This window comes from Panthera onca, chromosome E2, assembly GCF_046562875.1.
Source record: "Panthera onca isolate mPanOnc1 chromosome E2, mPanOnc1 haplotype 2, whole genome shotgun sequence".
NCBI classification, from domain to species: domain Eukaryota; kingdom Metazoa; phylum Chordata; class Mammalia; order Carnivora; family Felidae; genus Panthera; species Panthera onca.
Window position 1 is genome coordinate 14,968,023 of NC_138353.1, and position 27,907 is coordinate 14,995,929.

Consider the following 27,907-nt stretch of genomic DNA (forward strand, 5'->3'; position numbering starts at 1 on the left):
CGTGGTCCCATCCTTGCTGCTACTGAACCTCGGATATTTCAGTGGTTTTCAGGGAAGGGGGCAGGTTTCCAAAGTGGGGGCACGCGGGCTGTCGTTGCCGCAGAGAAGTACGCGTGGCAGAGAGGTCCTCCTCAAGCACAAGCCGGGCTTCTGAGACTCTACGCTGGGGACGCAGTGTAAATGCGAGAGAATCCCTGGGGATAGGAACTTGATCCAATGTTTCAAAACCAGGCCCAGGGTCGGAGTCACAGCTAAGCCATTTACAGCACTGGCCAGATGGCGGGAGAGACGTTTTGAATGGCGGAGGCGGCTGTAGGCAAGGAGGCCGGAACGAGGAGGCAACAAGATTTGGGGGGGAGGAGGCAGCTGGAACCATTCCCGCGGCGGAGGCTCTTGGGGAGGTGGACCTCGCTGGGAGGAGGTGGCTGGGGGGGTGGGGGGGGACAGGGACCCGGTATCAGATCGCCGGGAGCTTGGCAGCAGGGACGCGCGTGGTGTGTGTGTGGGGGGGGGGGGGAGTGTAAGCTCTCCAAGGGGCGGGCCCCCGGGTCCCGGAGCGCGGGGGCTGCACGTCCTCCCCGCCCCGCCAGGCGGCAGCTGGGCCCTCCCCCGGCGCCTGCAGCCTCCCGGATCCCGCCCCTGCCTCGCTCCCGCCCGCCGCAGCCGCCCGCCCGCGGATCCCGGAGCCGCCGGCCCCCGCAGAGGACCGACTGCCCAGACTGCGGGTCCCGGGGCTCCCTGGGCGGGGCCGATCCCAGGGAGCCCCCCTGACTGCCTCCCAGAGCAGGGTGGGGAAAGGGATCTTAGCCCGCCGCCGCCTCCGAGCGGGCCGCCAGGTGAGCGTCGGGACAGGTAGGGACGCAGGTCGGGACGGGTGTCCCGTCCCCACTCGCCCCCGGGGCGCCCGGGGAAGGACTAACGCCCCCAGGCCCTCGCGGGAGGGGCGGGTCCCCCCGGAGTCCTTGTTCCCCAGCGCCCCTTCTCCTGCCCTGCCCGGGTCCTAGGCTGTCCCAGCCAACGTCCGCCCCTTTAAGTCCAGAGTCGCACGGACGCACGTTTGAAAGCCCCAGGTCGTGCGGAAAGGGCTTAAAACGGGTCCTCTGACGCCCACGCCTTCCACCCGGCTGCTCCTGGGCAGAGGCCACGGTGGAAGAAACTCCCCCTCCCCCCAAAACGTACCCGACCAACACGTGTACTCCGCAGCCGGCGAGAGGCCAGACCCCTTTTACCGGCTCTGGTTTTCTTGTTTCTTCTGGCTGGCAGCCCCTTCGCCAAATCGGTGAATCAGAAGGCTCAGAGCCCCGTTTCTCGATTTAGCAACTTGGGCACAGTTTGTTTTTAGCTGCGGCCGCTCCTCCCGATTTAAATTTTGTTCTTCTAAGTTAACTTTTGCAGTGTTCAGTAATATTTCTTAACGCTCCATATCTTGTTCTTTCAGTCTGGATCCTTCAAGTTTAGAGAGCATCTGTTAACTAGCAATTTTGAAAGGCTGCAATATTAGGCACCTACTTTTAAAATAAATACTTTTTTAAAGTGCCCCAGTACCACCCAAGAACAAAAGACAAATAAGGCAGACGAAGCTTTGCAGCAAAAACAGCCCCTTAAGCAGCAGACCCCGGCCCCACGGCCAGTTAAAATTATTTGTAATTAATCACACATTGCTCGCAGCTTCCCTATTGGCTGCTTTCATAACGTCAAAAAAATTGTTTTAGACGTCTTTCTTGTTCTATGAAATATCGATAGGATCTGTTTGACTCCTCATTTTGTGAGGCCTGGCTGATGAATCTATTTTAATAATTTTTTTTTCTTTTAATTTTAGAGAGAGCGCGAGCAGGGGAGAGGGTCAGAGGGAAAGAGACAGAATCTTAAGCAGGCTCCGGGCTTACATAGGGCCCTGGGATCCTGACCTGAGCCGAAATCAAGAGTCCAGGGTTCAACCACCCAGCGCTCCTTCTTTAATAATATTTTGTAAGTTTATTTATTTATTTGAGAGAGAGAGAGAGAGAGAGCGCACACGCACGCGCGCGCGCGCGCACACACACACACACATGCACGCGCGCAAGTGGGGGAGAGGCGGAGAGAGGGAGACAGAACCCCAAACAGGCTCTGCACTGTCAGCGCAGAGCCCCACGCAGGGCTCAATTTCACCATCAGTGAAATCATGACCTGAGCCAATACCGAGAGTCCAGTGCTCAACCCACTGAGCCACCCAGGCGCCCCAATATTTTTTTAATAAAGTTTTTGTATTTATTTAAATACGAATTTTTTCATCCAATCAAGTTACAGATGTGATTCACAAATCAAATAGACATGAGTCTGCCTTTTTATTTCCTATATATATGAAAGCAATATCTTTAAGAGCACGGAAAGGGGGAAGCAGTGTTTGATCTTTTTTATTTTATTTGGGGGGGGGCACTATTTTATCTTTTACTTTTTAAAATATTTTTTAAGTTTATTAATTTATTTTGAGAGAGAGAGAGCAGGGGAGGGGCAGAGAGAGAGGGATAGAGAGAATCCCAAGCAGGCTCCGCACCATTAGCATGGAGCCCGATGTGGGGCTCAAACCCACAAACCACGAGATGGTGACCTGAGCTGAGACCAAGAGTCAGGTTCAAAGCCCGGCTCTGCGGCTTTTGTGTCAGGTGACCTTGGGTCCGTGGCTCCCCTTCTCCAAGGCTCAGTTTCCCCGGCTGAAAAATGGCGCCTCCCTCCTGGAGCTGTTCGTGAGGCTTCTGTGAGATTTGATAAAGCCCTTGCCACGGGCCGAGAGCAGTTACTGTGCGGTTAACCGTAGCTGGTAGTTTATGAAGGCTTTTTCTTTCTTTTTTTATTTTCTTGTTTCCTTTTTTTTAAATGTTTATTTTTGAGACAGTGTGAGCAGGGGAGGGGCAGAGAGAGAGAGCTGGGGACAGAGGATACGAAGCAGGCTCAGCTCTATTAGAGCAGAGCCCGATGCGGGGCTGGAACTCACCACCCGTGAGATCGTGACCAATGTGTGACATACTCACCGGGATAGTCAAATCTCACCCCAGTGTGACTCAGCCCTGCCACCAAATGGGTCTGGGAAAGACTTCCGGTTTTCCAGGCTTTTGGATTTGGGGACTGGGGAGAGGAGATGGGAACCTGCACATTTCTCATTTTACGGAGAGGAAAATCCACTCAGAGAGGGAAGCCCGTTCCCCCAAGGTCATGAACAAGAGTTTGGGGTGGGGCTGGCCCAGGAGTGACTGACCATATAGAACCTGCGACACGCACCTTCCCCACAATGCCACTTTCTCTGCGGGCTGTCACCAGCAATTTCCGAAAGCAATGTCCCTTACTAGCCTGGTGATGCCTCCTCGCCCAGAAATATCACTGCTGCCTCCTGGGAATGAGATGATGCACAGAAAGAATTTTCCAGAGTGCCTTACCCAAAGAAAGCACTTGGCAAATGTGAATTATAATTTGCGCAAAGATGCAGTGAGACTGTTTCCTTCCTGGGTTCAATAACATCAGTGGTGTTTATTGATAGCATTAATATTTTTTAAATGGCGAATTATAACATCCATACAGAGAAGTATATAAAACAGATGAACAGTTTAACAAATAATTGTAAAATATGGAACCAGGGCCCAGGTCAGCAGCAAGAACATCGTCAGCCCCCAGAAGCTTCCCTGTGGGCACCTGGTTAATAGACCTCTCCCTCCCCACAGGGGAAACCAGAGCCCTGACTTTTATGATACTCACGTTCCTATTTTGCTCTTTTTATTTATTTATTTTTTTTATGTTTATTTTTGAGAGAGAGAAACACACACAGAATCCGAAGCAGGCTCCAGGCTCTGAGCTGTCAGCACACAGCCCGACGCAGGGCTTGAACTCGCGAACCGTGCGATCATGACCTGAGCCGAAGCCGGACGCTCAACCGACGGAGCCACCCAGGCGCCCCTCTTTTGTTCTTCTTTATATGGTTTTAGTACCCACGTGTGGATATTAACGACACTTTATTAGTTTAGCCTGTTTGCGAACTTTCTAAGAGTAGCACCATGGGTGGGAGTATATAGTTTATCATCCGAGCAGGAAACTTTAGAAGTAGTGGAGGTCTGGAATTACCCGAATTACCCTGGGGACCAGGGTATGTGTCGTAGACCAGGGCTGCCCCGCGCAATTCAAGCTGCCCGGGTGTCCCAGGACTCAACGTTCTAGGTGCCTTGCCGCCATTCTGTGACTACCTTAATTTACTCCTACATCCTCCAGTGGATGGATGGGTCATTTCCAGACCGGAGCTGTTAGAGACAATTGTGTCATGAACATTCTAGTGTGTGTTTCCCGGCTCTGGGGTCAAATGGCGGGGTCCTGGGACAGGCACACATTTTCAACTTCAGTAAAAAATGCCCATCTAGGGCGCCTAGGTGGCTCAGCCGGTTTGAGCGTCCTACTCTTGATTTCGGCTCGGGTCATGATCTCGCGGTTTGTGAGTTTGAACTCCACCATCGGGCTCTGAGCTGACAGTGTGGAGTCTGCTTTAGGGGCACCTGCGAGGTTCAGTTGGTTTTGGCTCAGGTGGGGTTGAGCCCTGTGGCAGGCGGAGCCTGCTTGGGATTCTCTCTTCCTCTCTCTCTGCCCCTCCCCTGCTCTCCCTTGCGCGCTCTCTCTCAAAATAAATAAATAAATATTGAAAAAAAACTCATAAAAACATAATTGTACTTTTTAAAGATTAGTCGCTATTGACCTTTGTAACTTCAAATGTTATGCTTCACTTCTTTTTCTTGTTCTGGCAACTTTTGAGTCCCGTAACGTGAAGCAGGTGAGCCAAGCATCTTGGTTTCCCCTCCTCCCGCCTTAGTTTCCCATCTTTTGTTACTTGTACATTTATTTTCACAGTGTCAAGGTTGATAACATCTACAGTCTGTTCTGTTACCATATTTAAGTCTTAGATGCTTTCACTGTAGAGTTTCCAGGGTTTTCCCGACAGCTTCAGTGAGGTGTAATTTACATACCATAAAAGTCAGCCCTCTAAAGTGTGCAATTCAGTGATTTTTTAGTGAATTTACAGAGTCGTGCAGCTATCACCAGTTTTAGAGCATTTCTGTCACCTCCAAAATATCCCCCGTGCCTATTTGTGGTCACTTCCCCGTTCCCCAGCCCAGCCCCAGGCAACGACTAATCTTTCTGTAACTTTAGATATGTCCTTTGGGGACATTTCATGTAAATATATCATACAGTATGTGGGGTTTGTGTGTGTGTGTGTGTGTGTGTGTGTGTGTGTGTGTGTGTGGCTTTTTTCACTTAGCATGCTGTTTGGGGGTTCATTCATATCGTAGTGTGTACCCATTCTTGGTTCTTCGTGCTGCCGATCAGTGTGCCGTTGTGCGGATAGACCCCGTTTTGTTATCCATTCACCAGCGGACGGACGTTCGGATCGTTTCCAAATAGATAACGTTGCTGTGAACGTTTGCAATCAAGCCTGTGCGTGGACACGTGTTTTTATGTCTCGTGGGCAGGTAGCCTCGTGGTAGAATTGCTGTGTTTCGTGGAAAGTTTATGCTGAGCTGTTTTTGTTAATGTTCACCTTTCAAAGAAACTGCCTGTTTTCCCAAGTGGCTGTCCCATTTCACGTTCCCATCAGCAACATGCGGGGGTTCCAGTTTCTCCGGGTACTGGCCAATCTTTTGAACAGTAGCCATTCCGGTGGGCCTGACATGGTGTCTCATCGTGATTTTAATTTGGATTTCCTTAATGACTAATGATGTTGAGCATCTTTTCATGTGCTCGTTAGTCATACACATATCGTCTTTGGTGAAATGTCTCCTCAAATTTTGTGTCTATTTTTAAAGTGGTTTGTTTGTCACACTGTTGAATTTTAAGTGTTCTTTATATATTCTGGATACGAGTCCTTTATCAGATACATGATTTGCAGACATATTCTGCCAATCTACAGCTTGTCTTTTCGTTTTCTCACTGGTGTCTTTTAAGTGCAAAAGTTTTAAATTTTGAAGATGTTTAATTCATCCATTTTTCCCTTATACGAATCACACGTTTGGTGTCGTACCTACGAAGTCTTTGCTTGACCCAAGATCATTAGAGTTTTCTCCTATTTTCTTCTAAAAATTTTTATGGTTGTAACTCTTACATTCAGGTGTATGGTTTATTTTGAGTTGATATTTGTGTGTGGTATGAGGTAAAGGCCTAAACTCATCTTTTTGCATGTAGATTTCCCATCACCGTTTGTTGAGAAGACAGTCCTTATGCTAAGAGACCAGATCTTAAATGTTCTCACCACAAAAAAGAAACGATAATTAAGGGACATGATTGGAGGTGCTAGCTAATGCTACAGTGGTAATCATCTTGCAATACATAAATGTATCAAATCAACACATACACCTTAAATTTACACAATGTTATATGTGAGGTGTATATATATATTTATATGTATATACTCAGATATATATATATACATATACATACATGTGTGTATATATATATATATATATATACACATATATATATATATATATATTTTTTTTTTTTTTTTTTTTAAGAAGAATGTCCCTATTTTAGTGAGAATGTCTCTAGCCTCCAGGTCAAATTGATTCTTTTTTCTTGCATATTGTCAAATTGACATAACATGGATACAGTTTAGTGTATGTATTTGGACCATGATTTTCTGAAGCAGTTTTTTGTTTTTCCTGCAGTTTGTCAGAGCTTTAATTTTTCCCTTTTTTTTCTGAGATTTTTTTTTTTTTAAGTGTATGTACTTATTCTGAGAGAGACAGAGGTAGTGCAAACAAGGGAGGGGCAGACAGAGAGGGAGACAGAAAATCCCAAGCAGACTGCACTGCCTGTGCAGGGCCCAATGCAGGGCTCGAACCCATGAAACCACGAGATCATAACCTGAGCCAAAACCAAGAGTCGGATGCTCAACAGACTGAGCCACCCAGGAGCCTCTAGGATTTTATATTTTTAAGTTTTTCCAAGCCATCTCTGCAAAAGAACGTGGAGCTCAAACTCAAAACCATGAGATCAAGTCACATGCTCCACTGACTGAGCCAGCCGGGTGCCCCTTTAATTTTTCCCTTTTGGGAGAGGTATTTTCTGGGTTCTAACTCATCCAATCTACTTTTGGAGAATTTTTTTTCTTCTAGAAAACACTCTTCCTTTTATAATATCCTGTTCTTACTGTGTTTTGAGTATCTTCTCTAATCTAAACGTACCCAGGGCAAATGTACCAATTTGCAGGGCCCAATGCAAAATGCGTGTATGGGCCCCTTGTTTAGAAAGGATTGAGAATTTCTGGGGCGCCTGGGTGGCTCAGTTGGTTAAGCGTCTGACTCCTGGTTTCGGCTCAGGTCATGATCTCGCGGTTCGTGGGTTCGAGTCCCGCATCGGGCTCTGTGCCATCGGGCATGGAGTCTGCTTGGGATTCTGTCTCCCTCTCTCTCTGCCCCTCCCCTGCTCTCTCTCTCTCTCTCTCTCTTTCAAAAATAAATAAACATTAAAAAATGATTGAGAATTTCTAGTTGGCAAGAGCAGAACATTACAATAAGCATGGAGCCCCTCAGATAAAGGACCACATGTGACTGTGCAGGTCACATCCCCATGAAGCCTAAAGCCGGCCTTCTCTACTATTTTCCTTATCATGTTCGTTTGGCCCTCTGAATTGTTCTCTTTCCCCTGGGGTCAGTTTGCTACAGTTCTGCCCTTTTACCTCAATACTTCTGTTTCCGGCTGCTAGTTTCTTGAGGCATCTGGTGAGCCTTCCTCGTCCAATCACATTTTCAGACAAACAAGGGGCCGGGTGGCTTTTTAAAAGTAACTCAGGGGCGCCTGGGTGGCTCAGTTGGTTAAGTGTCAGACTTCAGCCCAGGTCATGATGTCACAGTCTGTGAGTTCGAGCCCCATGTCTGGCTCTGTGCTGACAGCTCGGAGCCCCGGAGTCTGCTTCGGATTCTGTGTCTCCCTCTCTCTCTGCCCCTCCCCGACTTGCGCTCTGTCTCTCAAAAATAAATAAACATTAAAATTTTTTTTTTTAAATCAAAGTAGCTGGTATGATGGGGCTGGCTCAGTCAGTACAGCACATGACTCTTGATCTCGGGGTCATGAATTCGAGCCCCACGTTGGGTGTAGAGATTACTTAAAAATAAAAATCTTAAAAAATAAGTAACTGTTTTGAAATTTGGGGCTGTTATAAATATAGTCCTGCTTTCCCACTGGCTTTTTAGTCTAGTTGAAGAGATGACTGAGAACTGTGTTTGGGGACAGCACTTGGTGTTAGGAGGGAGAAGCCAGTCTTTGCTGGGAGCTCACTCCCAGAGGCTTCATGCAGTTGCTTTATTTCTTTTTTTAACGTTTATTTATTTTCGAGGGAGAGGGAGAGACAGAGCGTGAGCAGGGGAGGGACAGGCAGAGAGAAAGAGAGGGAGACAGAATCCGAAACAGGCTCCGGGCTCCAAGCTGTCAGCACAGTACCCGATGCGGGGCTCGAACTCACGAGCTGTGAGATCCTGACCTGAGCCGAAGTCGGAGGCTTAACCACTCAACCGACTGAGCCACTCAGGCGCCTGGAGAGATCTTTTAAAGTAGAAGTGAGCAGTCGCCACTGAGGTCTCTCCAGCACATCCAATCTGCCAATCATCACGTATTTGAATAAGGCCTTTCCAGACCATTCCGTCCAACCGAGCTGGCTTAGAACAGAAGAACCACCTTGCTGACATTTAGTGAAAAATAGGAGCGCCTGGGTGGCTCAGCCTGTTAAGCGTCCGACTCTTGGTTTTAGCTCAGGTTGCGATTGATGGGGTTTTGGGGGTATGGGTGGTGGTCATGGGCTCCGGCCAAGAAAGAATTCTTGAAGACGTCTTTGGTGCAAAAAGGTGATTTTATGAAAGCCCGGGGACAAGATCCGTGGGCAGGAAGAGCTGCCTTCATGCAGTTTCTTTAGAGAACAGTCCTCCAGTATGGTTTTGTGTTTCCCGTGGATGAATGTTGGGCAGCCGGAGACCTGTGTGGCGAAGCATGTGGGGAGCAGGAGAGGGAGTGGGGAGCCCATAGGCGCAGTCATTGCGAAGACGGGCCGACCCCTGTCCTCACTCTGCTCTCTCACTCTCCACCTGCACACCTACCCCAGCCTGGCCCCCCTCGACCCCTGGCTCTGGGTCCAAAGCCTCTTGAGGTTAGGGTTAGCCTCCTTGAGGCTCCATTGTGCCCACTTTGAGTTTGACCCTGGCCCCTACACTTGGGTCTGCTTTCTGTCTTTCTGGAAAATAGTGGCATTCCTTTTTTGTGGATGGGCTCCCTCCTGTTTACTTTGCTTTTGCATTTCTTTGCCGTCCATAGAGAGGACGCCCTTTGAGAGGGAGATCAGGCTGCCCAGATTCCAATCCCCGGTCCACGGTCCACGTCTGACTGCTGTGTGACCTTATGGGAGTCATTTTGCCTCTCCGGGCCTCAGTTTCCTCCTGGTGTGATCAGTTGGGATAATACAGAAGTCACCACAAATGGCCACACCCATTCAGTTCCTGGGTCTGCAGATCTGTCTTTTATCCGGCCCATACGGTGCCTTAACTTTTTTCTAATGCATTGCTAACCTTTAAAAATTGGGCGACTTCACATGAAAACTGGGGTTTCCAGTTTCTCTTGAACAAACTGGAAGATGTGGTCAAAGCCGGCCAACCTTCCTACTTGGCAGTAAAGGAGCCAGAGTGAGTACAGACTGGCACAGACTTCAGGCTGGCTGTACCTTCTGGTTTGCCAATCGCCACCACTCCCTGTTTCCTCCTACCCAGCGGCCTCGTTTAAGATACTGCCCGTCTCAGGGGCGCCTGGGTGGCTCAGTCGGTTGAGCGTCCGGCTTCGGCTCAGGTCATGATCTCACGGTTTGTGAGTTCGAGCCCCGCGTCGGGCTCTGTGCTCACAGCTCGGAGCCTGGAGCCTGTTTCGGATTCTGTGTCTCCCTCTCTCTCTGCTCCTCCCCTGCTCATGCACTCACTCTCTCTCTCTCAAAAATAAATAAACATTAAAGAGAAAATTTTTTTAAAAAGGATACTGCCCGTCTGGGAGTTAAGCGTCCTATTCTTGCTTTCAGCTCAGGAAAAGATCTCCCAGCTTGTGAGTTCGAGCCCCACTTTGGCTTCGTGCTCATGGGGCAGAACCTGTTTGGGATTCTCTCTCTCTCCCTCTCCCTTTCTCTCTGCCCCTCCCTCGCTCCCTGTACCTCAAAATAAATAAATAAACTTTAAAAAAAGGAAAAGGGTACTGCCTGTCTGTTGGAGGCATTTGAACTTGGTTTTCCTGGGATACCGTTTCCAGGGCATTTAGCACAGGATCAGGCACATAGGACTGTTACTGTTAAGAGGCCAGCCAGGGGCAGCAGTGTGAGTGGGGGCCCAAAGCCAGCCCTTGCTCTCATTGCCAGGCCAGGCTACCCCAGGGTTGGATTCACCCGGAAGGGATGGCTTTTTTTTAAAGCTTTATTTATTATTATTTTTTTTAGTATTTTTAAAATTTATTTATTTATTTTGAGAGAGAGAGAGAGAGCGAGCACATGTTGGGGAGGGGCAGAGAGAGAGGAAGAGAGAGAGAATCCCAAGCAGGCTCTGCAATATCAGTGCAGAACCCCATGGGGGACTTGAACCCATGAACCTCGAGATCATGACCTGAGCCAAAGTCGGCCGCTTAACCGACTGAGCCAAGATTTTCTTTTTCTTTTCTTTTCTTTTTTCTTTTTTTTTTTTTCAAGGCATCCCTTCCAGGGGTGCCTGGGTGGCTTGGTCAGTTGAGCATCTGACTTTGGTTCAGGTCATGGTCTTGAGGTTTGTGAGTTCAAGCCCCACATCAGGCTCTGTGCTCACAGCTCGGAACCTGGAGCCTGCTTCGGATTCTGTGTCTTCCTCTCTCTCTGCTCTTCCCCTGCTCACACTCCGTCTCTCTCTCTCTCTCTCTCTCTCTCTCTCTCAAAAATAAATAAACATAAAAATTTTTTTTAAATAAATAATAAAAATAAAAGGCATTCCTTCGGGGTGCCTGGGTGGCTCAATCAGTTGGGTGTCCAATCGGCTCAGGTCATGATCTCACGGTTTGTGGCTTCGAGCCCCATGTCTGGCTCTGTGCTGACAGCTCGGAGCCTGGAGCCTGCTTCGGATTCTGTGTCTCCTTCTCTCTCTGCCCCTCCCCTGCTCACACTCTATTTCTCTCAAAAATAAATAAGCATTAAAAAAAATGTGTTTTTTAAATAAAAAGGCATCCTTTCTGGACGGCTCAGTTGGTTAAGCATCTGACTTTGGTTCAGGTCATGATCTCACAGTTCGTGGGTTTGAGCCCCGCTTCTGGCTCTGTGCTGACAGCTTGGAGCCTGGAGCCTGCTTCAGATTCTGTGTCTCCTTCTCTCTCTGTCCCTCCCCCACTTGCTCTCTCTCTCTCAAAAATAAACACTAGAAAAATCTTTTTTGAAATCAACCCAAAGACTGATAAAAGCTAGCATAGGCCCTGATTATCAGCAGCTCGTCTGACTTCTTGAAAGGGAAGCCACATCGAATCTTCGAACCTGCATGTAATTCTTAAGAGCCAAGAATTCTGATCTCGGCTTATTGAGAAACAACATCAGCGCTATGGTTCAAGAGCAAAGACTTAAAATTAATAAGGGAGGATGTCAGGTAGAGGAAACTCCCCCGAGGGCACGAAAAACAAGCCATTCTGTCAAAAATTAAAAAGACGATTGACAACATCTGGTCCTGGCAACTGCAACTGGACTGAGAACACATCGTTGAAGGGACTGAGAACGGCCCATTGTTGCCGAGAAAACCTATTGGGTGTTTTCTTGTAAAGTGAAATATACACTTACTGTATGATCCGGGAATGTCCCTCCTAGGTATTTACTCATGAAAAATGAACATGTATGTCCATACAAACACTCGTACCTGAATGTTCATTGCAGCTTTATTCATAACAGCCCCAAACGGGAAAGAGCCCGATGTCCCATCATGGTGAGTGGATAAACAGATTGTGGTTTATCTGCTCGATGGAATACTCCTCAGCGATAAAAAGGATCCAAGTACCGATTGACGCATGCAACAACGTGGGCCGATCACAGAGACGTTATCCTGAAGGAAAGCAGACACAGGGGAACATACTGGATGTATCAGCCAGAGTCCAATCAGGAGACAGAAACCAGGCAGTAAATTGAAGGGAGAACGTTTAATAGACAGAATTATTCATTATAGCAGGGAAAATAGCTACTAAGAAATGAAGAGAATGCTAAAGAATATAGAAATAGCAGAGATCAGGAACAGTACCACCTCTGTGATCCAAGACTGAAAGCTTGAGGGCGCCTGGGTGGCGCAGTCGGTTAAGCCTCTGGCTTCTGCTCAGGTCATGGTCTGGCGGTCCACAAGTTGGAGCCCGGCATCAGGCTCTCTGCTGTCAGCACGGAGCCGGCCTCAGATCTTCTCTCTCAGTCCTCCCCCACTTGCACGCTCTCTCTCAAAAATAAACATTTAAAAAAAAAAAAAAGACTGAGAGCTTGAGAAAGATGACAGTCCCAGACCCTGATCTCATTCGAGAACTCTTGGGGGAGGCTCACAAAGGGCATAGGAGCCGCCCCCCCGCCCCGGTCGTGCTGCACCTTGAACTTGATGGAAAGGCCCCCCTCTGGAACTTGCCAGAAGTCTGTCCAGCGGGATGCTGGGGACGGCAGTTCGCAAGGAAGTGGGGCGCTCGAGGCAATAGGAAACCGCCTGAGGGGGGGCGCCAGGGGACGGCGCTGGCCGCGGGGTGCTGGCAGGCACGGGAGAAGCTTGCACGCTGCAGGTGCCTGAGAAGCTGCCCTGGGGCGACGAAGCTGGAAGGAAAGGAAAAAAAAAAAAAAAAAAAAAGCCTTCTTCCTGTCATGTTCCTCTGGCGCCCTCTACTGGGGAAATTCAATCTGTCAGCCGGCACAGAAAAGTTTAAATGGCCAAACTCCAGTTTGGCCAAGGGGAACTATGAGGCAGTATATGCCTCTGTGGATTCGCCTTGGGGAGAGGGTACACAGGGGAGGGGAGTGGGCACATGTGGAGCTCCCTGCCCCCTCTGAGCTCTGCCAACTCCCCACAGCACCCGCGCTGAACGGGTATGTTATATGATTCCATTTGTATGGGATTCTAGGAAAGAATGTTAAGCATCTGATCATGAGGTCATGATCTCGTGGTTTGTGGGCTCGAGCCCCGCTTGGGGTGAGCCCCGCTTCTCTCTCTCTCTCTCTCTTCTCTCTCTCTCTCTCTCTCTGCCCCTCAGGCACTTGTGCCCTCTCTCTCCCTCTCACAATAATGCTAAAATGCTAAAAATTTTAGCCTGGGTGGCTCATCGGTTGAGCGCCTGACTCTTGACTTCAGCTCGGGTCATGATCTCGCAGTTTGTGGGTTCCAGCCCCAGGTCAGGCTCCAAGCTGGCGGTGTGGAACCTGCTTGGGATTCTGTCTCCCTCTCTTTCTGCTCCTCCCCTACTTGCTCTCCATCTCTCTCAAAATAAATAAAAATTGAAAAAATTAAATAATCTTTAAAAATGATGCTAAAATTAATAAAGGTAAAATCAATACAAATTCAGTAATAAAATTAATGAAGGATGAACATCCTATAAAATGAAGACCCCTTAATGAAGTCTTGAAGACTTCATTTCAAGTTTCAAGACTCATGAGTCTTGAAAATGAAATTCTAGGAGCTCCCGGGTGGCTTAGTCAGTTAAGCGTCCAAATTCGGCTCAGGTCATGATCTCACAGTTCTTGAGTTCGAGCCCCACATCGGGCTCTGTGTTATCAGCACAGAGCACAGAGCTCCGTTCGGATCCTCTGTCTACCTCCCTCTCTCTGCCCCCCTCCCTCCGCCCGGTGTGCGCGCTTTCTTTCTCTCTCTCTCTCTCAAAAATAAACATTTATGGAAAAGAAAGAAAGAAAATGAAATTGTATTATTTGGCCTTTGGCAAAAGTAGGCTCTAGCTGGAGAGACCGTATGGAGATAGACAAGAGCCTGCCAAGCCCCAGCTGTTCGAGTCTCCCCATCCCAGGCGCCAGGCAGGGGACTGAATAAGCCCTCAGATGACCCAGCCGCACCCCTGCCGGATGACAACTGCACTCCAGCCCCCGAGAACTGCCGACCTGCGCCCAGGCAACTCCCAGAGCCAGAAAAAAAAAAAGAAATCATAAAATAATGGTTATTGTGAGTGGACTCCGGCAAACAAACCATGTCAATGGTGTCATCACTGAGTCATGGGGGTATTTTGGGGCAATATTTTCCAGTCACTATAAAAAGGCCACTGGCCCCACACAATTTGAGGAACTGCTGAGGAGAGAGATAAGCGAGCTTACTAGTTTCCAGGGACGCCTTCGCTTTAAATAGTCCCATATTTTGTTTGGCAAGTCCGGGGAGAGCTTCTCTGACATCTTTTTGTCCCTTTCCGTGGACTGCCATCTCTGCTTATTGTTAGTGTTTCTCCTAAACCTTTTACAGAAAAGACTCAAGCTGTACAGCCTGATGAATATTTAACACACACATATAGCCAGGCCTCGGGTCAGGAAACGGAAACAAAATCCTTTCTAAATGAGTACATCTCTGCCTGCTTAGAATTTCTTTTTAATATATATGTATTTTCGGGGCGCCTGAGTGGCTCAGTCAGTTGAGCGTCTGACTTCGGCTCAGGTCACGATCTCACGGTTCGTGAGTTCGAGCCCCGCGTCGGGCTCTGTGCTGACAGCTCGGAGCCTGGAGTCTGCTTCGGATTCTGTGTTTCATTCTCTCTCTGCCCTTACCCCGCTTGTTCTCTCTCTCTGCGTCTCAAAAAATAAAAAATGTAAAAAAAAAAAAGAAAAAAGCATATATGTATTTTTAAGTTTATTTATTTATTTTGAGAAAGAACGCACAAGCAGGTGAGGGGCGGAGAGAAGGAGACAGAATTCTGCGCCATCGGCACAGAGCCCGATGCGGGGCTTGAACTCACGAGCCCTGAGATCATGACCTGTGCTGAGATCAAGAGTCGGATGCTCAACCGACTGAGCCACCCAGGTGCCCCTGCCCAGTTAGAATTTTTAATGCTGCCTGAAATTCTCTTAGCAGAGATTTTTTTTTCTTAAGATTTAATTTTCAGGTAATCTCTACACCCAACGCGGGGCTCAAACTCACGACCTCGAGATCAAGAGTCACAGGCTCCACCGAAGGAGCCAGCCAGGCGCCCCAATGGCAGAGAATTTGTTGTTGCCGTTCAGCACATGTGGTCACCATGAAGTGAGCCATCGTGTCATCGACCACAATCTCAAGGTGCAAAAGACTCCGGATGGTTAAATAAAATGAAATAAAGGTATCACACCAACAAAAATACCTATTGTCAGAATAGCTAAAACGTGGAACCGGCCCATGTCCAACAGCCGATGAATGGGTCAGCAAAATGGAATGTTAAGCAGCTTTAAAAAGGAAGGGACTTCTGGGACGCCTGGGTGGCTCAGTCGGTTAAGCATCCAACTCTTGATTTTGGCTCAGGTCATGATCTCAGGGTCGTGGGATCAAGCCTCGAGTCGGGCTCCACGCTAGGCATGGAGCCTGCTGGAGACTCTCTCTGCCCCTGCCCCACTCTCTCATCAAATTTTTTTAAAAAGGAAAGGAATTCTGATTTATGCTACAACACGAATGAACCTTGAGGACATTACGCTAAGTGAACAGGCCAATCACAAACTGGTGCTGTATGATTATTCCTCTTATGTGAGTTACTTAGAGTGGTCGAAATCATACAGACGAAAAGGACAGTGGTTAGCGGGGGCAAGAGGGAAGGGGGTGGTGGGGAATTACTGTTTTACAAGGTGAAAAGTCTTTTGGAGATGGATGGCCAGGGATGGTGACACGTTAATATATCTAATATCACTGAATTGTACACTTAAAAAGGGTTATGATGCTAAACTTTATGTTACATGGATTTTACCACCAAAAAGAAAACGATGGAGAAAAAGAATTAGCCCCGTAAACAGGCAACAAATATAAATAAAGTAGATTTCTGAATTAAAAAATAATAATACGCTAGTAGTCAGTACTTAAAAACAGCATTGTTCAAAAACAAAAAATCAAGGGCGCCTGGGTGGCTCAGCCGGTTAAGGGTCGACTCTTGATTTTGTGAGTTCAAGCCCCGCATTGGGCTCTGCGCTGTCTGCAGGCTGACAGCCTGCTTGGCATTCTCCCTCTCTCTCTGCCCCTTCCCTGCTTGTCCTGCCTCTGTCTCTCTCAACATAAATCAGTAAACTTAAAACAAAAAAATCAAAGAAACCAAAAACACATGCTATTCCCGAATTACGTTCCCTAGGCTCAAAGGAGATAAATACGTTTCATAGGCAAGGAAGTGGGTAGTCGGGATTGGAACCCAGATAGGTCTGTGTCTGCACTCAGGGTGCCCGCTGTTTCTTACCGGGCGGGGGCTCTTTTTGGCTTTGGGGGCAGGACAGTTCTTTGTGGAAGGTACCCATCCCACACAGTGCAGGTCACTGAGCCTTGTCCCATTTAGTTAGTGCTGCATAACAGACTACTGAAAACATAGTGACCTAAAACAATAACCTTTATTTCACGGCTCTGGGGGTTGGCTGGGCTCAGCTAAGCTGTTCTTAGAGGCTCACACTCAGTGCCGTCTGACAGTGACTGGGGTTGGGTCACCTGAAGGCTTATTCGCCCCTGTGTCTAGCCCCCGGGACATGACTCAAACAGCTGGGGCTCCCCAGACTTTTCTCCGCCTGAATTCACGGGGTCTCTCCAGTGCGATGACTTCAGGGCAGCCAGACTTAAGCAATGACTCGGGCAGGGGTGTTCTGGAGCCGGCTTGTGAGAGCAAGACTGTGGGCAGCTCTCCAGCCCCACAGTTCGGGGACTTCATGTTGGTAGCTTGCGATGAGCGGCGGCAGGTGCATTTACCCAGACGTCAGTAAATGCTATGGACCCAGACTCTTTTTCTCCTCCTTGTTAACCATGTAGCCCGCACACCCACTGGAGTCAGGGCTCCCAAGGCACCTGTCCCAAGAGAGCCAGGCAGTGACCTGTATCTTTTACGACCCCGTCTTGGAAATCCCTTAGCGATGTCACATCTGTGGTGCTCTGAAAGTTGAAGCAGTCACAGAGGTCTCCCCGTGTTAAGGGGAAGGGTGTGGACTCTTAATGGAGGGCAGTCGAATCCCAGCAAAGCATGTGACGTGGGATATGTTACTATAGCCATCGTGGTCTGCGGAGCGTCACGGGTCCTGGAAACTGCCTCCCAGTAGCATCCCCTGGTCGCTGTGCCGGCCAGTAAAATAACCACACCCCTCCCCCCCCCCCCAACACACGCAGCCCCAAACACTCTGACAGCAGGGCATTGTTGTGCCTTACATGTCCCATACTGGCTCAGCCAGTAGTTGGCATTCAGCCGTGTGGACATTATGGCCATAAGGCTCCTTATGGCCCTTTAAGCAATTTGTTTTGTTTTTAAATGTTTATTTAGTTTTGAGAGAGTGCCCACGTGCACACACACACACACACACACACACATGGGGGAGGGGCGGAGAGCGAGGGAGTCACAGAATCCAAAGCAGGTTCCAGGCTCTGAGATGTCAGCACAGAGTCCGGCACAGGGCTCGAACCCACAAACTGAGATCATGACCTGAGCTGAAGTCCGACGCTTATCCGACTGAGCCATCCAGGCACCCCCCACCCCCGCCCCAGACAAGCATTTTGTATACTCAGGGCTCCTAAGGTACATCACTTGAAGGTCCTTGCTCCTTGGCAAAGTCTGCCTGCACTCATCTTGTGAGGAGGCCACCCCAGCTCCAGAGGTCCCTTGTTCGCCAGTGTCCAGCACATTCTTTTTTTTTTTTTTTTTTTTTTTTTTTTTTTTTGATCAGCACATTCTTAAGGAGAGCCAAGCCAGGAAACCACACTCTGATGAGTTTCACGTCCATGACAGGCAAATTGGTAAGCTTGGTATTAAATTGTTGCTAATTATTAATGCAACTAAGAACCACTTGGGGAAAAGCACACCCTGTCTCTTGAAGCCTGTCTTATAACCAATCACCGAATCAGGGTGAAGGGGGGTATCGGGACCCATGTGGGTGGATCACTAGCCCGTGGCAGGCTTCTTAGCAAAACCTTAATCAACTTATTTAAAAATAATAACAGCTGTCACGAGTTGAGCACCTCCCGACGTTAGACAACATAACAAGCATTAGATTGTTGGAGCCTGTTAACCCGGGGCAACCTCCTGTGATCGGTTTGCCCATTACGCAAGATGATGGGATTCAGTGAGATGACCCAGCTTAAATGCGCAGCACAGTCGCTTAATACAGGCCCAATAAATGTCACCAGATGAAAAAACCATAGCTAAATGGCTATTCGTCATTCTTTTATGATGGGTAATAATAATAGCAACTAACATAATTTGGCGTTCAATATTAATTTAATGTCACTCGTTTCTGAGACACCAGCAGTTTTTCTTAAGTGCTTTACAAACATGAACCCGTTTCGTCTTTACAACAATCCCGTGCAGTAGGTACTGTTAACATCCTCGTGCTCAGAGAAGGAAACGGCACTAAGAGGTTGAGTGATGTGACCTTGGTCACATAACCACCTAGCGGCAGAGCCACAACTTGAACCCAGGCTGGCCAGGATCCAGCCACAAGGTGTTCATCGCTAGGCAGTTCTGCCCCGATGGAGAAAATCCAATGAGTTTCTCACTAGGTCTTGAGCTCCATCACTGAGTTCTTGCTAAATAAAGGTGTTTCACCTTGCCATGCCTCAGTTTCCTCATCTGTGGAGTGGGTTTCTGATGTGATGATTCATTTGTTCATTCCGTGAACATCTGTTCATTGGACACTTACTATGTGTCAGGCACTGGTGTGGACGGTGTGGTGTGTAATATACAAAAGAAACAATAACTCTTCCTCATGGTGATTATAATGCAGTTCGGGAGACAGGCAATAAAGAAAGTAAAGTAGATTATATATACTTGTGTGTGTGGTGTGTTAAGAGGTGATAAGAGCTTTAGAGAGGTATAAAATAAGGACAAAGGAAGGGGGAGTAGGTGGTGGTCGGGAGGCCCTGAAATTGTAAACAAGGCGGCCAAGGATGGTCTCATGGAGAAATTGACATTTGAGCAAAGACTTGAAGTCTGGAGGTGAGCCTAGAAATCCTCTGGATCCGGGTGGCAGGAACAGCCCATGCGAAGGGCCTGGGATGTGGGGGCTGGTGTCGCTGGGCAGAGGGGGTAAGGGGGAGATGAGGGCAAGGAGGTGACGGGGGCAGACTGTGTGGGAGCTTGTGGGCCACAGTGAGGACTCTGCCTTTATTCTGAGTGAGGTGGAGCCCGAGTGGGGGGGGGGAGGGGCGGGCTCTGAGCAGGACAGGGACAGGACCTGACTCAGGTGCTCACCCCGACCTGGCTACTAGTGAGGAACAGACACCTGGGGAAAGAAGCAGGGAGACAGTGATGAGCCAGGTGGGAAGTGTACGAATGGGCAAGATCCCCAAGGGAGTGAGTGGTGATGGGGAATACAGGAGGTTCAGATACCAGTCCCTGACGTTGCCAGATCAGAGGGAGGATGGACAGTCAAGGAGACTCAGCAGGAGCCACCAGGCAAACTCGGAGGGGTCCAGAGGTTGTGGGGCTTGGAGCCAAGTGAAGAGGGAATAACCCTTGGTGGCAAGTGCTGCTCAACAGGTCCAGCAAGGTGAGGACTGAACTCTGACTTTGATTTAGCACCGAGGGGGTCACTGGTGACCTTGGCATGTCAGGGGGGCGAAGCCTGATGAGACAAGATTTAAGAGAGAACAGAAGTAGAAAATATGGAGGCAGAGCCTGGAGACAGCTTTTTTGAGAAGTTTTACCGCAAAGAGGGGTGCCTGGGTGATTCAGTCAGTTAAGCATCCTACTTCAGCTCAGGTCATGATCTCACGGTCCGTGGGTTCGAGGCCCATGTCGGGCTCTGTGCAGATGGCTCGGAGCATGGAGCCTGCTTCAGATTCTGTGTCTCCTTCTCTCTCTCTGCCCCTCCCCTGCTCATGCTCTGTCTTTCTCTCCGTCTCTCAAAAATAAATAAATGTTAAAAAAATTTTTTAAAGAAAAACATTTAAAAATTAAATTTAAAAAAAGAGAGAGAGAGAGGAGCAAAGAAATGGGGCCAGAGCTGAAAGGGGAGGTGAAGTGAAGAGAGGGTTTGTTTTCAAACGAGAGGGATGACTGTGTGTGGACTGCTGAGAATGATCCAGTGCGAAGGGGGAATCCAAGGCGTGGCAGAGAGTGAGGAGAACTTGAGACTGAGGCCTGGAGTGAGCGGGAGGGGTGGGAGCAGGCTGAGCAGGGGGCTGGGGGCGGGGGCTGACGTTTGCAGGGCAATCAGAGGGGAAAGCACAGAGGCCACGGGGCAGGTAGCTGGTAGATTGGGTGATGGGTACCTGTGAAAGTTCACTTCTCATTGCTTGTATTTTTTTCTGCAAAATAAGAAAGCAAGGGGAAAGTGAAGAGGTGGAAGGCAGGGTGTGATAAGCTAGGCTAGCGCTGGGGGAGAAGGTGCGAAATAGTTATGTATAGAGAGGAGGAGCCTGTGGATAAGAGAAATGGTCTCTGCTTGCAGGGCTGGGCGGGCCGTGTGGGTCAAGTTCACAACCTTGAAGTGAGACCAGCCAGTGGAGTTGTGTGTTCTTTGTCGACCTTAAAGTGGGTAGGCAGGGGGCTGATTGAACCAAGGTCACGTGTCGGAGGAAGCCAGAGGCCAGGATGTATGCAAAGAATGTTTTTAATGAGTATCTAAGCAGTTTAAACTGGATAAGGAAGACACGAGGACTTGGGGGGGGGGGGTGGTGAGGGGCAGTGAAAAGGAGGTAGACACAAAGGATGGGGGAATCACAGTGGGCTGGAAGGATTGTGGGGGTCTGGGGCACTGGAAGGAAAGAGCTGGAGAGAGAAAGGGTGATGGTTGGCAAGGAGATTGAGGTCTTGAGAAGAATCTGTGGTTATTGAGACAAGGTCTAGGTGTGACCATAGAAGGGAGGGGCTGAGAAGAGAGCAGGTCAGAGAACAGAGAGGCCGGTGGCCCAAGGAAGGATCATGTACCTGGATGTGGAAATGACCTAGGGATGTTGAGAAGAGCAGCGTGAGTGGCAGTGAGCCTGAAGCTGAAGTCATGAAGTGAGTAGTGATCTGGGTCAGCAGATGATGCACAAGGCGGCCTAATGACCCGCCTATTCTGATGACACCAGAATCATAGCTGGGGAATTTCAGGGGAGGATGGAAGAATGGTCTGGAAGTAGCACCAAGGAGCAAGATTCACCCATTTGGAAGGGTCACAGGAGAGCTGGGTTTTGGTGAGAGCAAGATGACAAGAACGTTCAGCGAAGAGAGCGAGGAAATGGGTTTTGCTGAAGACAGTTCAGAAGTTCCAAAGGCCCAAGGAGTTGGGAGCCGGCTGGGCGATGGGGGTGGAGATGGTTTCCTCCTCGGTGGGTTTTTCTGTGTGTTCGTGGTCATACACGTAAACTGACTAGCCTGACTCAAGTGCACCGGCCAGACATGGAAGCCGTGGTGAGCGGTAGTGGGGGTCGTGGTCAGACCAGGGGTATTTTGCTCGAGGGGGAAAGGTGGGAAACCGATCGCCCCAGAGCCAATGAACGGTCAGGAAATAGGTACCCGGTTTTCACGGCCCTAGCAGTCCCCTGATCCTCCACCGGAGTTGGTGGGGTCATGGTCAAGCTGCAGGGACCTTGCGTCCTGGGAGAGATGAAGGGAGGCCAAATTGCCCTGACCTGCTGACCCCTCTCAACCCGCAGGATTCCGGCGGCCTGAGATGGGCGCCCGGCCTTCGCGGCGGCGGCTGCCCGCGGACCAGCCCATAGCCTTGGACGCGCTGCCCCCGGAGCTGCTCGTGCAGGTGCTGAGCCACGTGCCGCCGCGCGCTTTAGTGACGCGCTGCCGCGCAGTGTGCCGCGCCTGGCGCGACGTGGTGGACGGGCCCACCGTGTGGCTGCTGCAGCTAGCCCGCGACCGCAGCGCCGAGGGCCGCGCACTCTACGCCGTGGCCCAGCGTTGCCCGCCCAACAACGAGGACGAGGAGTTCCCGCTCTGCGCCCTGGCGCGTTACTGCCTGCGCGCACCCCTCGGCCGCAACCTCATCTTCAACTCCTGCGGAGAGCGTGCGTGCCGGGGGCGGAGCCAGGGGCGGGGCCGGGGAGACCGGAGCATTTCAGGGGGTGGGGGGGCCGAGCCAGGCTTAGTGGGCATGGTCAGGATAATGAGGCGGGGCGGGGCGGGGCGGGGCAGGTAGCCAGGGGGCGTGGCCGAGGGAAGAGGAGATTGGGAAACTGGCCAGGGTGGTCGGGGGAAAGAGATGGACTGGGGCGGGGGGTGGGGGCAGGTGCTGTGGGCAGTGAAGGGAGACGAACTGGATGGGCGAGAAAGCTGGAGGAGCCAAGAGTCGGGCCCTGGCAGGAATGACACGTGCTTGGACTGTAGACACAGTGGGCGGGGTTAAGGGGGGAGGAGCCGGGGAGGACTCGGGGAAAGCCAATTGGGTGGCTGGCGGGGGCGGAGCTTGCATGGAAATATGAAGCCGCATTGAGAGCCTGTGGGGAGGGGGAACTGAGCGAGTGGCCGGGCCCAAGGCAGGGGGAGCCAGGAGGCTGCTGTAAGAGGGGATGGGACCTTGATGGCAAGAGCCCGCAGTCAGGGAGAAGCCCAAGTGGGTAAATGAAGTAGATGAAGGGAGACAGAACTGGAGGCGGGGCCGAGTGGGGCTGAGGACGAGTTGAGTGGAAGGACAGGGCTGAATGACGCGGTGGTAGGGTGGGAACAGGAATGCCCGCGTCTGGGAGGCGGGGCCAGAGTGGAAGAAGCCGGGGGCGGAGCGCAGGAGGGAGGAGTCGATGGGCGGGGCAAGCTGAGCTGTGGCGGGCGGTCGGCTGGGCGAGCGGCAGGTGAATTCCTCGTCTTCAAGGTTGTTGTATCCCACAGAGGGCTTCAGAGGCTGGGAGGTGGAGCACGGCGGGAATGGCTGGGCCGTGGAAAAGAACCTAACACTGGTGCCGGGGGCTCCTTCCCAGACCTGCTTCGTGACTTCTTTCCAGTGAGTGGCCCCTGATCCCTGGGGCAAGGGCCCTGAGTTGGGAAAGGGACCCTACCTACATCCTCTCTTTCCCTCATTGATTTACTCAGTCAAATATTTGTTGAGGGCCTGCCAGTACCAGGCCCTGTTTTATATGCCAGAGAGATACCAGGAAAATTCAGAAATACGGTGGGGGAGACATTAAACACATAAAACAGTGAAATAATAATGACAACAAAACGACAAACATTTGCATATAACTCTTTGAATCCTGGCAACAGCCCTGTGACACAGATAGTATGATTATCTCCACTTTATAACAGGCACAAAACGTAGCCAACATCTAGTAAATGGCGGAGCTGAGATCTGGGCCCAGGTGGTCTGGCTCCAGAGCTTCGGATGGTGATAAGTTCTATGAAGACATCAGAGCAGTTGACTGGTTGATTCTCTCTCTTCTCCTACCTCTTACCCATTTTCCTTGTTCCCTCCCCGCATATTCAACCATTCTCATGTGGCATCATCCAGCTCGCTAGTAGTTGCCAGTATATTGGGCATGAAGTGAGGTCTCATTGACGTTTTAATTTGCATGTTTTGATTTACTAATAATTAAGCATCTCTCCAAGTGCTTGTTAGCCTTTTGGAATCCCTCTTTTGGAAATTGCCCATTCATCTTTTCTATTAGGGTTGATGTCTTATTCCTGTTATACGAGAATTCCTTGTATATTTTAGCCCCTTGTCCGTCCTGGCCATCTACTATGAGTATCAACTGTGTCCCTGGTGTTCTTGGTTGTTATTTTCACGCATCAAATGCATCGCTTTTTTGCTTTGGAATGTTTTTGAAATTTTGTGTAAAAAAAAACCAGTCCCTACCCAACAGTATTCTCTCATAGTCTCTTCTAGTAGCCTCATAGTTTTATCTTTCACATTTAGATCTTTAATCCACCTCTGAATACGGCGTGCCGCTTCTATCGCTAACGAAGTTGCCAAATATACCTAGGTCTGTCCCCGAGCACTCTGTTCTCTTCCACTACGCTATTTCTATTATGACGGCATGTTCAAATTAGGGGGGGGGGGGGGACTGTTTACAAAGGGGTAGGCAGACCACAGGGGAGATTGCGTGAACCTTAGGCTAGTAACAGTGAGGGGAAGGGGCATTACCAGCCCTGGGCCTGACAAAGGTAAGGGGAGGACGCAGCTCCTAAACCTGAGACAGAGAAGGCTGTGAGGAGAGGGTCCCCTGGAGCTGTATCCTTTCATGAAGAGACATAGCAGTCCCATGGTGATCCATTGGGAGGGAGCCAGGAGGCCACATAACCTGATTTTACTCTCCTCTCTCCCTTCCCTCCTGCTAGAGCTTCCCATCTGGGAGGTGGGACCCATCTGGGACCCAACAGGAAGGGGAGAGTAAGGGAGACCAGTCCACACAGGCAGTACACCCTCAGACTTGGGCCTCCACACTTTAGGAGACTCCAGGATTGCCTGCTCAATGTTGAGCATCCATTTGTACTCCTGTCGCAGTCCCCACAAATGTTAGGGACATACAGGTCAGCCTGTATCCGGAGCCTAGAGCCTGGTGGAGAATGGTGGAGGGGATGTGAGAGGCCAATGGGATTGCCCAGCCCATCATATATCTTGTCTAGTAGAGCAAACCCCAAGGGAGGCTTCTTGGAGGAGGTGATTTCTGGGCTGTGACTTTCTGCCTCATCCCTTCACCATCTCCTCTTTCCAGATGGTGCTTCAAGAGGCAGCTTGTGGACTTGGTGATGGAGGGGGTGTGGCAGGAGCTGCTGGACAGCGCCCAGATTGAGATCTGTGTGGCCGACTGGTGAGGAAAGAATGGCAACCTGCCCCAAGTGTCACCCGTGGTGGCAGCAGTCGCGCAGAAGGGGTTCACCTGGGCCCCCATCAACCCCCCGGGCTGGCCACTGCTACTGTGCTCCTGTAGTGAGGCTGGGGGGGGGGGGGGGGGAAGGAAGTGATGCTCTCACAGTTGCAGAGGCAGGGAGGGGCAGGGTTTTGATGAGCCCAGAGCCCCCACTCTGCACTCTTCCCTGTCCCCCATCAGCAGGCCCCAGGGTTGTTGACATGGGGGCTATTGGCTGGTGCCCCATCTCGCCCACTCCTCCCTCATCGCCCACACTCAGTATGGACCCTAAGGGTTTGTGGACACCCAAGGCTCCAGGAAGGTTTGGAGCACTGTGCCCTGAGAACTGAGACTCAGGGGGGCAGAGTTGGGATGGGGGCACTGGTTCCAGAGCACTCGGGCTCTTCCTTCAAGCTCTCACTCCTCCATCAAAGTCTGGCTTCTTCCCTGGGGCTCTGGCTCCTCCCCAGAAATACCCAGGCTTCTCCTCCCCTGGGGGCGGTGGTTCCTCCCAGACACACACACACACACACACACACACACACACACACACCACAAAGCCTCTAGAATCCACCCCAGGGGCACCAGGCTCTTCCCCGCAAATTCCCAGGACTTGATCTCTCCATGTGAAGGGTGGGTGTGTGCGACCCTCACCCAAGTGCAGGGAGGCTTAGTCCTCAGCCTCCCTCTCCCCGCCCCAGAGACCGGGTGGGTGGCGGGGACATCAAGGCTCACCACGACCTGGCAGGTGGGGTGCCCGCGAGAACTGTGGCTGCATCTACCGGCTCCGGGTCCGCCTCCTGGACGTGTACGAACACGAAGTGGTCAAGTTCTCGGCCTCCCCCAACCCGGTCCTTCAGTGGACTGAGAGAGGCTGCCGACAGGTGGGTCCAGACTGCCTTGTGCCAGGCACAAGAGGCCACATCCTGTAGGAGTGCAGTTATATGAAATGTCCAGAATAAGCAAATCCCTACAGAGAGAAAGCAGACAGACTAGCGATCGCCAAGGCTAGGGGAAGGGAGGGATTGGAAGTGACAGCTAACGGATATGAGGCTTCTTTCTGGGCTGATGGAAATGTTCCAGAATTAGATAGTGGTGATAGTTACATAACATTGTGAATATAGGTAAAAGCCACTAAATTGTGCAGTTTAAATGGTGCATTTTGTTAGGTGAATATTATCTCCGTAAAGAAGTTTTGCAAAGGATAAGAAGCGCCAGAAGCCAAAGTTCTTCCGTGGCCCACAAGGCCCCACGTGATCTGCCCCTTACCTCGCTGACCCATCTCCTGTTCTCTCATTTGCTCCAGATACACTTCTACCCCAGGGCCTTTGCACTGACCGTTCCTCTGTTCCAAACACTCTTTGTCTCTGTCCTAATCCCCGCATGGCTCTCTCCCCTCCTTCGGGTTTCTGCCCTAGTGTTGCCTTAGTGATGCCTTTGCTCACTCACTTTACAACCCCACCCTCCTGCATACCTTACCCTCTGCCTCTTACCCCCAGCTGTCTTCAGGGTCTGAGTCCCCGACTAGACTGTCAGGTTCACCAGTTCACTAGACTGTCAGGTTCGCTGCTGTAGTCCCAGCACCTAGAGCAGGGCCTGGTACCTACTTGATCCTTGGGGAGTGCCTGTTGAGGTGGAGGAAGACAGGGCCCCACAGCTCCTCAACCTCCCGCTCTCCTTCCCCATACAGGTGTCTCACGTCTTCACCAACTTTGGCAAGGGCATCCGATACGTGTCTTTCGAGCAGTATGGGAGGGACACGCGTTCCTGGGTAGGGCACTACGGCGCCCTCGTGACCCACTCCAGTGTGAGGGTCAGGGTCCGCCTGTCCTAGCCGACCAGCCTGAGCCAGCCTTCCAGAGTGTACTGCCATCTGCCAGACATCATCAAAGACGGCTTTGCAGTCGGGAGCCGGATGCCTGTGGACAGTGAGGGTCCCATGTGGCCCATTCCTGGCACACCTCCAGTGAACCCCACTTGCTGCTGCTTCAGCATGGAATCACACATGCTGTGCGAGAAACCAGGGATCTAGGGCGCCTGGGTGGCTCAGTAGGTTGAGTGTCTGCCTCTTGATCTCAGCTCAAGACGTGACCTCGTGGTTTGTGAGATCGAGCCCTGTGTCGGGTTCCACGCGGACAGTGCAGAGCCTGCTTGGGATTCTCTCTCCGTCTCTCTGCCCTCCCCTCGCTCATGCTCTCTCTCTCAAAATAAATCTAAAAGAAACAAAAAGAAACCAGAGATCCAACAAGACTGCTCACAGCTTTCTGGGGTAGAGGGTGGGGAGTCAGGGGGTAGAGAGGTTTCCTTTGCAAATTATTTGCTTAGATACGTGGACATCAGTTGGTAGCCGGGGTCAAAAAACAGGCCAAACCAGGATTTCTAATCGTAGGGAAAACTGCTGACCGTCTGGGGTAAGCCAATCGCTAGCAGGGAGTTGGGAGTCAGGGTGGTCTGTCCTTGAGGTGACCAACAGGGACATCAAAAGGAACCCTTTCTGTAGTTTTGGGAGTCTCTGAGGTTCAGCTGTGGGGCCCTGGGCAACCTCTGTGGGCACCACCCATCGGCACCTGCCCTTTGGACCAGGCTGGGGCCACTTCTTTCAGAATTCCTGAGTCCCTGCAGATCCCCAAACTACGTCCCCCACCCCGCCTCCTACCTCAGGCGCAGCTCCCCTCCTGCTGGGCAACATACCGTTGGAGCCAGCGTGCCACAAGGGAGAGCGCTCCTGGCAGCCTCCCCTCGTGTCTCCTGCCATCTCCCCGGCTGGGCACAGCCAACAAACTGGCTCCATAAAATTGGTGCGAAACGTGAAGTGATGGGGGACCATTGTCTGTAGTCAATGCCCCGTCTGCCCCCAGCCCTGATCCTAAGAGGCCTTGTGGGATATTTCCAGCCGTGAGAACTTCAGGAGGTATGCTAAGCTCCATGCAGGCCCTGTTCTTTAGTCCAGGAGGAAACAGGCTCAGAGCTTACATGACCTGCCCAAGGTCACCTGGGCAGTAAGCAGGGAA

At 50.6% G+C, this 27,907-nt stretch overlaps 1 protein-coding gene and 1 long non-coding RNA gene across 5 annotated transcripts; one reads left to right on the forward strand and one right to left on the reverse strand.

The window, feature by feature from the left end:
• The first annotated feature begins 572 nt into the window (after positions 1–572).
• FBXO17 (F-box protein 17) lies at positions 573–27,124 on the forward strand. 3 transcript variants are annotated; one of them, XM_078438448.1, is made up of 7 exons: positions 573–836; positions 15,072–15,254; positions 21,762–22,124; positions 22,942–23,053; positions 24,762–24,857; positions 25,645–25,780; positions 26,587–27,124. In XM_078438448.1, exons 3-7 carry the CDS (start codon positions 21,779–21,781, stop codon positions 26,728–26,730), a joined length of 834 nt encoding a protein of 277 aa, XP_078294574.1. In that variant the 5' UTR covers positions 573–836; positions 15,072–15,254; positions 21,762–21,778; the 3' UTR covers positions 26,731–27,124. The 3 variants fall into 3 exon arrangements, with proteins under 3 accessions (XP_078294574.1, XP_078294573.1, XP_078294575.1); XM_078438447.1 differs by lacking the exon at positions 15,072–15,254 and having other exon boundaries at positions 575–836; XM_078438449.1 differs by lacking the exon at positions 15,072–15,254 and having other exon boundaries at positions 589–852.
• On the reverse strand, positions 11,890–13,598 carry LOC132690528 (uncharacterized). 2 transcript variants are annotated; one of them, XR_009615428.3, is made up of 2 exons: positions 12,267–13,598; positions 11,890–12,071 (listed from the first exon to the last, which is right to left on the reverse strand). It is a non-coding gene; the product is annotated as an uncharacterized LOC132690528 (long non-coding RNA). The 2 variants fall into 2 exon arrangements; XR_009615427.3 differs by having other exon boundaries at positions 12,264–13,598.
• Positions 27,125–27,907: the final 783 nt, after the last annotated feature.

Coding starts and splice junctions, on each gene's coding strand:
- FBXO17 (XM_078438448.1), top strand. CDS start 21,779: ATGGGCGCCCGGCCTTCGCGGCGGCGGCTGCCCGCGGACCAGCCCATA. Junction 24,858..25,644: donor GAGATCTGTGTGGCCGACTG/GTGAGGAAAGAA, acceptor ACGACCTGGCAG/GTGGGGTGCCCGCGAGAACT. Junction 25,781..26,586: donor CTGAGAGAGGCTGCCGACAG/GTGGGTCCAGAC, acceptor TTCCCCATACAG/GTGTCTCACGTCTTCACCAA.